This window comes from Triticum dicoccoides, chromosome 2A (assembly GCF_002162155.2).
Source record: "Triticum dicoccoides isolate Atlit2015 ecotype Zavitan chromosome 2A, WEW_v2.0, whole genome shotgun sequence".
In the NCBI taxonomy this organism is placed as follows: domain Eukaryota; kingdom Viridiplantae; phylum Streptophyta; class Magnoliopsida; order Poales; family Poaceae; genus Triticum; species Triticum dicoccoides.
This window is the reverse complement of record NC_041382.1, coordinates 417,616,671-417,627,043: the sequence shown is the minus strand read 5'-3', so window position 1 is coordinate 417,627,043 and position 10,373 is coordinate 417,616,671. Positions and strand designations below refer to the sequence as shown.

The window sequence follows — 10,373 nt, the reverse complement described above, 5'->3', positions numbered from 1 at the left end:
TTTTTTTTCGTCAAAACCTACCAACATTGTATTTAGTTTTGAAGATCTCGACGTGAGGAATCCAACGATGAAAATGGTTCGAGATTTAGACGCACACTTTAAGAGATAAAACGTTTTGAATAAACAGATCTATGAAAAAGGAAAACTCACATGTTACGGCAAGTGGCGCACATGCAGCGCGCCCTTGTCATAACTTGAGAAGGTGGGAGTGATTTTTGAAAGAAATACTCCTTAATTAGTGATTTCGGTTCCCTGAAAAAAAAAATAGTGATTTCGGGGTACCCGCTATGTGGATAGGGAGCGACCTAGGCGCCATATAGGGATTGCCCATGAGAAGGCCTAGCCCATGAGAACTTCAGTACCTGATCTGGGCCACCCAGTTGAGCATAACAAGGCCCAAGGCGAGTCAGGTAGTTCGAGAGAACAAAAGACAAAATTCTTCGGATACGCCTCCGTCAGTCTCTCTCGTAGCCACGAACACAAGACTCTTGTCTCAAAAAAAAACGAACACAAGACTCGCCGCGAAGTGCAAGATTGCAGCTTCCACTGCTCGCCGCCAGCAGCGGGTTGGGGGGGTTAGCCAGGGTTCTGCACCCCTCGCACCGCCAGCGAAAGCCATGGAAGGGGAGGAGGAGATCGGCCTCGTCCTCGCCCGCGCCTCCGACCTTCGCTCCAGGATCTCCGCCTGCGCTGCCGCCGCACGGCCACCGCCGCGGCTGGGTGCCGGGGAGGAGGACGACGGCGGAGAGGAGGAGGAAGAGGAGGTGGAGGTGGAGAGCCTGGTAGGCATCAACGACGCGCTCGAGTCGCTCGAGCGGCAGCTCGCCTCCCTGCAGGTCCGGTTCCTATTCCTGGTTGGTCATTCCATAAAGATGGGTTTTTTATTGTTGCTCTGCTAGCCTGCTGTTGTGCCTATAGTTATTGTTTTGTGCCACGAGCTGGAGTTGATATGATCATATGGTAGGTTTGGGGTTCAATTACTGCATTTTTGTTCAACGTCTTACTGTATTTTCGTGAGGAACCAAATCTACGCTTGCTTAGCATGATGTTACAGACAGAGGAAAAGATTGATAGCCCTAATTAGTTGTTCATTGCCTGGTGGCTGCATCCAATTCCAGCCTCATTTGGCATTGGACTAGAGCAAAAAGGGGTAGTGTAAGATGGATTCTGTGATTCTCAGGAACAGGATTGCTGGTTAACTAATTGTGGGTAAGGTACAGATTGTATTAAAACGCATTTTGCGACAAGAAATAGGTAGAGATTACTGAGTGAACACAAATGAAAAATGTCAAATGTATGTTACACTGCGTGGTTTACAAAGAGAGATAATTTTCACTTTGCTTACTGTAGCTTATGGGAAGTATCAGTGGCCAGCACATCTGCGCATTCCTTGTAGCACAAGCTCGCATGCTTTTCTTCTGTTTTTTGTGAAAAAAAACTGGTATTCCATCATATGGAAATTTGCCTATGCGTTTCTTCTTGCATGGAATATCAACTGTTAAGAACTGTATGGAATTTTCCTATGTTAGCACAAAAAGGAAGGTCATTCTGCTAAGAGACACAATCATCCATTGAGATGAAAATTTCTGCTTCGTGCTCACTAAACTGTAAAATGTTGCCGAGTTTCTGACCTTATTGTACAAAATGCTTAGTTTAAGATAATGACATAAACACATTTACGCACAATAACCCAAAGGGTATCAAACGTGCGAAGTACTTACATTACTACTGCTATATGTGAGCCCATTGGATGACACTTGCCTCAAGAAATTAGTACACCCTTGGATCCATATTAATTATCGTTGGTTTAGTACAACTTGTACTAAATCAGCAACAATTAATATGGATTGGAGGGAGTATTTTCTTTTGGACATCAGTAACTGTACCAGGCATATGGTGTTCTTAGCTTGATACTCCCTCCGTAAAGAAATATAAGAGCATCTAGATCACAAAAGTAGTGATCTAAACGCTCTTATATTTCCTTACGGAGGGAGTACCATTTTGTGCACAAAGCTTACTAACTCCGTCCCGGTTTATTGGGCCCCTAAGTATTTTGAGCCAGACTTTGACCATCTGTATGACAAATAAAATATAAAGTATATGCTACAAAAGGCACATTGTTGGATTTGTATTTGAAAGAGTTTTCCGATGATATAATTTTTGTAACATATAGTTTATATTTTATTAGTTAAATTCATAGGTTATATTAACCCAAAATAAGAGGGGGCCCAATAAACCCGGACGGAGGGAGTACATGTTTCTGTTTTGGAAAATAAGTAGCTTACCACCTTATTGCCACTGCCAGGACCTCCAACACCAACAAAGATATGAACGAGAAACTGTCCTGAGCCAGATTGATCGGAGTCGAACATCTCTCCTTAACAAGCTGAAAGAATACAAGGGAGAGGACTGTGAAGCAATCCATGAGGCTGCTGCATTTGCTGGTGAAAAAATCGAAAATGATGATGGTCTCATCCTACCTCCTTACTCGGGCCATGTCACCAATTCATTTGTGCTCGATGATCTCTATCCTGCAAACTACGTGTCCAAGCCCAAGTGCCTGCACAACGGACTGCGTTCTGATGGAATGACTGAAGATGGCACAAGGACGAACGGGACGCAAAACAGAATCCCTGGCACATCAAGCCGTAATTCATCAGGAGGGATCAGATCTTTGATCGGATGGATGGCTAAAACAGCGGTCATGATTGTGGGCGCCATATCAATCATGAAGGCTGCTGGCTACGAGCCCACAATAGGGAGGAGCGGCATAAAACTGGACATTGCAGGTCTGTTGGGTAAAGAGGCGGCTGGTGCAAAAGAGCAGGTTCCTCCTACTCTACAGTGCCCTCCTGGGAAGGTAATGGTGCTTGGAGGAGATGGCCGGGCGCACTGCGTTGTGAAGGAAAGAGTTGAGATCCCCTTTGGCAGCAGCCTTGATGCCCCAAATGCAAGCTACGGCTTAGGTTGAATCCGGAACCGGGCCGTGTGAATATTAGGCTCTGTTAGCTGGTCCTCTTGGTGTTGTGTAGGAACTGCGGCCGCGAGTTGTTTCTTGTATAATGCTCTCTACTTGGATATTTCCTACGTATTTCCCTCTTTAGCCCTGAATGTTGAGCGGCTTATGTATGATGCCGCTGTTAAACCACTTGTCGTTCATCGTCGTCATTATGGCGGATTCATTAGTGTTTATGTTGCCTAATTGATAGCAATATAACAATGATTCCGTTCATATGCAGGCGGGCACACAACCTGTTGGGGCCCTAGGTTTTTTGCTCTGTCCATGTTGTCTCAATTGTTGAGCAGAGTCTGTTGCCGAGCAGTGAAGGCATTTCCTGTACTTTTATGCCCTGATGAATGAATAGCTTTACATGTAATCTGATTGAGAAGAGAGATGGGCTGTGATGCAGGCTTGCTGTGCAGCAGGAATCTGAACCCAGCGCATGCATACGGATACGGGGATGTTTCAATTCAAAGCAGGGAATGCAGTTTTGTTTGGTTGCTGTATGTATGTATTCCTGTTGCGGGTACTAATTGGCATAGGCTTGCCGTATGAATGAAGGAAGCAAAGAAACTGCGTGCGAGCTACTGTACTGTATGAAGCTGCGTGCATGCATTTTGCACGTGATCACCGTCTTGCCAGTGCGTGTTTTGGCTTTCTGCCATGCGTCTGAATGTAGTTCATGCTTCACTGCACTGTCTCTAGTTAAGTTATACAACTACATACCTGAAATCTCGATTTTCACTTGGAGTTGCCTTGTCCTTGGGATTACCAATTTCAGTTAAAAAGTGCAATCTACAAGTAGAAGAAATGAATAGGAGAGATGGCTGGCGAGTAGCAGGTGCAGAGTCTGTTGGCCGCGTCCTAGCTTGCGCGGTCTGCACGGGTGATGGAGACGTTGACCTCCAAGCGTTCCAAAGACTTTACTCCTCTACTAGCGGTTGGGGCGCGCCACGGCGCGCCGCCTGATAGATAGTTGGACGGTGCCAGGTTGGATGCGCCCTTTCCACGTTGCTGAATGTACTTCACAGTGTTAAAAGGAAGTGGCTTAGGAGTCATATTATATTAATATGTCCTTATAGTTTACATGACCGACGACATAAACAACAGTGGTTCACAAGCAACACATGGGGCACAAAAGCGAAGGTGGAAAAACAATCAATCATCTCTCGTGAAAAGGAGGTTCTGCCCAAATGATTTTCTGTCAGTGAGTAAGCGACGCATCTCCCATCTTCCTCCAACTCGCTTATCCTGCAGAAATGGTGTGGCTCCAGAGAAGATGAAGAAATGGCGCCGGCGCCATGCCCGTCCGAGCATGTTCAGCTGAAATGTGGCAATGGCACAGGAAAGCAGCCGACGTTGACCTGATCTTCGCCATCCGGACCACCAGCTGCTCCCTCATCTCTTGCAGGAGCGCACCTCAGCTATCTTAGGTCCTGTTGTTCATTGACGCGGAGGAATGGCAGGCTTAGCCCCATGCTGGCCGCTTCTGTGGATGATGCGCCGTTGGTCGTTGCTTTTCATCCTGCTTGCACGTATTCGATAATGCAATGACAAACAAAATTCCCATAAATAGAGAGAAGTAATGAGAATTATCAAACTGAAACCACCAACAAGGGCACACCTGAGTCCGTTGGCACGGTCTCGCTCATCTTGGTGGTGTCCTCCTTTCGTCAGCTGCCGCCTTTCTTGCCAAGTCTGTCATAGAAGAAAGTAGTCTGAGAACCATTCCAATGCTACTCAAGAAGCATAACTAAAGTGCTAAACATGCCAAAAATTTTGCAGGTACAGCCAAACCAAAAACCAAAAAAAATTTCAGCAGCTCGTACCACACCAAGTCCAGGAATACAACACAAAACAATAAACCTATGCACACTTTGAATTTTTTTATGAAGTACTGGATTTGAAGTATAAAACTTTATAAGCCACATCTGCACCGACCGCTCTCTGTAATTCCACACGAAACAAGACTAAGAATGAGAGTACAATATGTACTTCGGCTGATTTTTACAGCATGCAACCCCATTAGCCATGAAATCAAGGAATTGTGAAGCCTGTTTTGATGATGGAAAATATACACAAATATGAAAACAAGAGAGATTTATGAAAGAAAAGAAAGGAACCATCTTAAATGAAGAAACCTTAAGTTTTGCCCTCCCTGAACCCAACATGTACATATGAACAAACATGTGCGACCATACCCCCACTTCATCAATCCACGTGCTAACTGATACATGGTCATGCTAATTTCGCTTAGTTATTTGATGTCCATGTCTAATTGACTAAAGAAAGGACTCTACTCACAAGTCAAAATGTATATTTCATAATAGAGTTGTATACAACATATATGTATATTTATTTATTTATTTATTTATATTAGTGATATCTTTGAATTGCTTGAACTATTTACATATCTTTCAGATATTACAGCACGTTTTCTTCCCACAACCTCAAGCATATGAAAACTCACTTGAAGAACGAAGAATGTTAATACTTCCGAGAGGAGAAGACCTACATAAGTATTCTATGAAAATACATTGTGATGTTGTCCCCTGGAGGAGAGGTCTCCACATTTGAGCCTCAAACGTGCATGGCAATGTGAAATAGTTGAAAATTAACAAAATCAGGAAACGAAGAGAAATCTGGAAACAAGGGCATCCAATTTAGAATAGCCATCTATATGAGGCATGGGTAAGTTCAGTGCACTTGGCCTCGGTTGGTATAACCTCTTCTTCAACACAAGCATACAATTATCCTGCTGTAATAGCTACATGAAGCACAACTCTCCTGGCAAAACAAAGTAAAAATTTATGACCAACTGTAATGGAAAATATAAAAATGCAGATCTTGCCCTTCTGATCGCCCTGAAAAGGGGGGCGAGGAAGAAGATGATGCATTTGAAGGGTGAAATAGATGATATGTCAGTCACTGACCTGGTATGTGTCGCGGTATATCTCTATGGTTGCGGTGTGCGCGAGCATGTTGTTGTGCAGGCTTGTTGTCAACAGAAGAACCTAAGGAAAACTGGTTGTAGATCTCTCCTATGTCATCTGCCCCCTTCGGCAAAAAATTGTTAGGCAGTAGGCAATAATATAACATGATAGAAGATGATGCTAAAAAGGCATGCCACGATGTATGTATCAAATATAGAGGGATTGCCCACTAACAGAATTAAATTGATTCTGCAACAGTTTATTTGTAAACAAAATAAAGCATGCTATCCTATCTCCATGGATAAATGGAGAACTATCGAATGCACCATGTCTTTTAGCGACAAAACTAACCTGAGTAGGATGTACCTGAGGCTCCTTATTAGTGGAGGATTCTTCACCCGGGGAAAGCTGGTTACATTTTTTATTCGATATATCCATTGTTCCTCGCTGTAACAGAAGCTCAAAGTGGAAAACAAAATATGTCAGGCACTCAATTTAAAACGGCTTATTTTCTCACATGCTTATACTGAAATCTAGATAGAGCACAAATCCAACATGCATGTGGTAGCACGTATCTAAAAGTATCAAGAAAGCAACTTCGTTGGCCTACATGGCTACATATGCTCAAGTGTTGTTCTTTTCAAAGTATGCTAACCCACTATTTTGTCAGTTCAGGTGATCTATTGCAGTAACCAAGGAAGTAAATGCAAATAAAAGTTTTAGGCCTTAATATGCACATCATTTCTTAAGATCTGGTCATTGCAAATACTTCAGAAAATATATACAGTATATTTATGTTGTGCAAATCTAGTGAGAAAATTCTACATTTTGATGCAAGGGATAAATAACACCGGTACTATAGGTACAGCTCCTCGGCTTATTTACAACTGATGGTCAAAGTCAAGGATACAATGATATCTCAAAAAATCAGCATATGACTATGCCAACGTCATACATGTCCACACACAACTTCTGGGCGCCTCCACGTGAGCATGCTTCCCTCAATAAAAAAATATGATCATGTTGTTCAGTCAAAGAGCAGTACCTCCTCGAATGCCTTGAGAGCTGATTGGATGTCCATTAGCTGCTCCACGTTTTGTTGTATTGCCTTGTTAAATTTGCTCTTGCTCCGAGGGAACTGTATGACCAACACAGTTAAATTGATTCAGAAAAGAAGAGAGTTAAATCAGGAGTGAATTTCCAAGAAAATGGCTCTATTATTCAAGAGCATAAGCACAGCCAAAAAGATATACATGGATATTGGATACTTTGCACCAAAAAAATTTCAAGTATAGAGAATACAGTATAGAAGTATATACATAAGTTGTTGTTATAGTTCCTAAAACTGCAAGGATGACTGAAATCCTTGAAATAATTGTTTTTTCTTATTTACCCAAGGGATACTAATCCATATGGGTTTTTTCTGGCGAGAAATCTTTGTGGTTCACTTATGAAAGTGAACAGAACAACTTATGTTTTTATAGGCTAACACTATAGACAATTTCATCGCAGAGGCTAAACTTGACTAAATATAAATCATAGGAGAAGATAAAAACATACTGGAATAAGTTGTTTCATGGAAGGTTTTCCAGTAAAAACATGAGACACACGTCACTTCCTCGGCTGTTGTTGCATCAACAAGCTAACAAAGTCTCAAAATTACACATAGAGATGTACGTGTGCAGCGTGCTAACCTCAAAAAACAAATATAAATGGAAGTTGCCATACCTTTGGTACACCGTGTGCAGCATGCTAGAGCCTCATTTTGAACAATTTTCAGACAAACTCTCACTCTGAACAATCATATGCTGCTGCAGAGACAGGGGAAGTTTCCGACGACTCATTGGGTCTTTATCTCGAACAAGTCTTGGAAAATAACACATGCATGTCCTACTATTATTCCTTCCTAGAAAAAGTTCGGAAAACAGGCAGGAACTATAAATGATTGACAAAATTTGCAGTCACAATTTTCTAGCTACAATAGGCAGAAACTATGCATACAAACATCACTTTGATACCTTTTAACTACGCGAATTGTACATTTGATTTCAGAAATTCTCAACACGGACAAGACTAAAAGAACTATGGAGTATATATGGGTAACCAAACCAAACTAAACCTGTGAATGTGATTATTTGAATAAGCCGAATGAACATACTCAAAAATCAATCTAATTAATTGATCAATAAGTGAATCAAAGGGCAATTCTAACCAACCGAAACAACTGAATTAGGGGGGCTCACTGAACAGCTGGCTTGGAGGAATCTCATTAAACACATAACATGCAGAAAACAATTGTGTGAGGGGATTTGATGCATAATTTCATTTGAACACAACTTTCAAGCAGAATCATGATAGATCACAACATGAGTGGATCTTCTCCCTACTTACAACCTCTAAAATTGATTTCAGTGTGTCTACGGAACTTATTCTTTACCTTGATCAGTGGAAACATGAGCATGCACTCTTTTACTTGGATAAATGAATCAGATCAGATCATATCGACATAATTAGCTATTTAGCTTAATAAGGAATTGTAATAATTAAATTTGGAGCGAGTAAAACAAAGCAAATATTATCTGAATCCAATGTGCCATGAATAATAAGGAAATCTATTGCATTTTAACTATCCTTTCATGTTATTCAAAAGCTTAACAGGCGGAAGGAGATAAATTTTTCTAAGAAATGTGCATGACCTAAGAAACTAATATATGTATGTAAACATGTAGAAACATAACAGAAGTACTCTTTCCATGAGTGGCAATGCTTCTCTTCACACATATATCGTTAAAAGAAGTAACTAATATATGTACTATGTAAATATGAACAGCTTGCTCAAAAACTTTCCACGAGTCGGATTATATGTGTGAAGAGAAGCAATGTCACTGATGGAAAATTTTGTGAGCAAGCTATTCTTTGTTTAATCTTTTGCAAGATTGTTGTTTCCTTCTCTTTTTCACTTTCTAGGAGTACCTTTTCCATCTTCTTTGTTAGCACTGCAGATTCCTGCACAAGAAGCAGAGTGTCGGCTTTCCAAGGCCACGAACAGACAAAATTTCAGAGGCCATGGTCGCTGGCTGTCCATTGTAGCAGGAACAAAAAATCCACCAAAGAAGAAGCTGAGGAAGAACTCACATCGAACAAAATGCACTGAAGCAAATGGCACTTGGTAGCATCTTGCCCCTCGAGGCCTCACCGGAGAGGACTGATGGAGGCCGCCCTCTCTCCTCCTCAGGCCTACCCGGGATTGACCCCAACCCCGGCGAGATGCTTCCTGGAGCGGACGGGGGATGACCAGCGCGAGCGCACAACCCCGCAACTTGGCCCTCGGGCACCTGGCGGCGGGCAGGTGCGCGACGGGGCACCAGAGGTGATGGCTGGACATGCCGGCTCCCATCCAGCGGGTCATCGACCCACCGAGCTCCGGCGGGAGAAGGTCGTCCGAGGCCAGCTGGAGAAGGGGCGCTGGAGGTTGGCCTCGCGGGATCCATCGCTGGCGGCTCGTCCCTCATCGGTACCTACGACGATAATGTCCGTCGAGGCAGAAACGGCGCGGACCAAAACAATAGCCATGCCGGAAGAGGAGGCGAGCCATTGCGCTAGCGCCATGGACTGTCCGAGCCGGGCCTCCTCCCTCGCTGCAATCCAATCATCCCCGCCCTTCTCTGACCGACGGCATCTAAGAGGACGCACATCCGCCACTCCTCTCCGACTGCTCCGGCCGACCCGGCCCTGGGCTGATGACGAGCAAGATCTGTCAGGCCTGGGCGTCTCAATGGAAGCAGAACCATCCGCGGGGGACGGGAGGAAGTCGTCCGGGTTGGGCTCCTCTTCTCACGGCTTCGACGAGACGAGGGATCCACCTTGCGTGGCTACATATCAAGGATGTCCTCATCCTCTTCGCCGGTGGTGATTGCGATCAATTTGAGCATCTTCCACACCCGCCGACCCGCGGTGCGGGCGGATTTCTGGGGCGAGGCCGACGTCGGCGTGTGGGATGTGGCGGCGCGGGGTGGTGGAGCAGAGGCGAGAGCGCTGGAGACGAGGAGGTTGCGTGCGAGGAGGGAGAAAGGGGAACGCGTGCTAGCGCCAGGGAGGGTGCATCTGGGGGAGATATTTCCTTAGAGAGAGAGCTACCCAATCCAGTAACAGTAAAAACGATGAGATGGAACACGCAAGGAGGTGCCCTTGATACACACCTTATTGTTTTGGATTCGTCTACTAGTGCTACTAGTAGAGTGCCCGTGCGTTGCCACGGGCTCTTGAAATAGTTTGTAAGAGTTACATGTTAACTTTTCAAGGGCTCGCCCCGCCGTAGATCCAGACCACCGCCATTGATTCCACCCCGCCTAGGCCGCCGCCTGCCGCCGCGCTGCCCCATCGCGTTCGCCTCCGCTCCGGCCGCCTCCGCCCCGCCCCGACCCCGCCCGCCTCCGCTT

The 10,373-nt window shown here is 44.3% G+C and overlaps 1 protein-coding gene and 1 long non-coding RNA gene across 17 annotated transcripts in view; one reads left to right on the top strand and one right to left on the bottom strand.

The window, feature by feature from the left end:
• Window positions 1-465: 465 nt before the first annotated feature.
• Window positions 466-3,377, top strand: LOC119354760 (plastid division protein PDV2-like). The gene is made up of 2 exons (XM_037621505.1): window positions 466-836; window positions 2,306-3,377. Exons 1-2 carry the CDS (start codon window positions 618-620, stop codon window positions 2,969-2,971), a joined length of 885 nt encoding a protein of 294 aa, XP_037477402.1. The 5' UTR covers window positions 466-617; the 3' UTR covers window positions 2,972-3,377.
• Window positions 3,378-4,034: 657 nt separating this feature from the next.
• Window positions 4,035-10,373, bottom strand: part of LOC119354759 — a 25,757-nt gene continuing 19,418 nt past the window's right edge. For 14 of the 16 annotated variants that reach the window (XR_005171223.1, XR_005171221.1, XR_005171220.1 and 11 more), the window contains 6 exons: window positions 7,663-7,840; window positions 6,980-7,072; window positions 5,935-6,381; window positions 5,728-5,788; window positions 4,626-4,699; window positions 4,035-4,526 (listed from right to left, as the gene is read on the bottom strand). This is a non-coding gene — a long non-coding RNA (uncharacterized LOC119354759). Of the gene's footprint in view, window positions 4,527-4,625; window positions 4,700-5,727; window positions 5,789-5,934; window positions 6,394-6,979; window positions 7,073-7,494; window positions 7,558-7,662; window positions 7,841-10,373 lie in introns of all 16 variants that reach the window. The other 2 variants (XR_005171222.1, XR_005171217.1) reach the window with 2 other exon arrangements.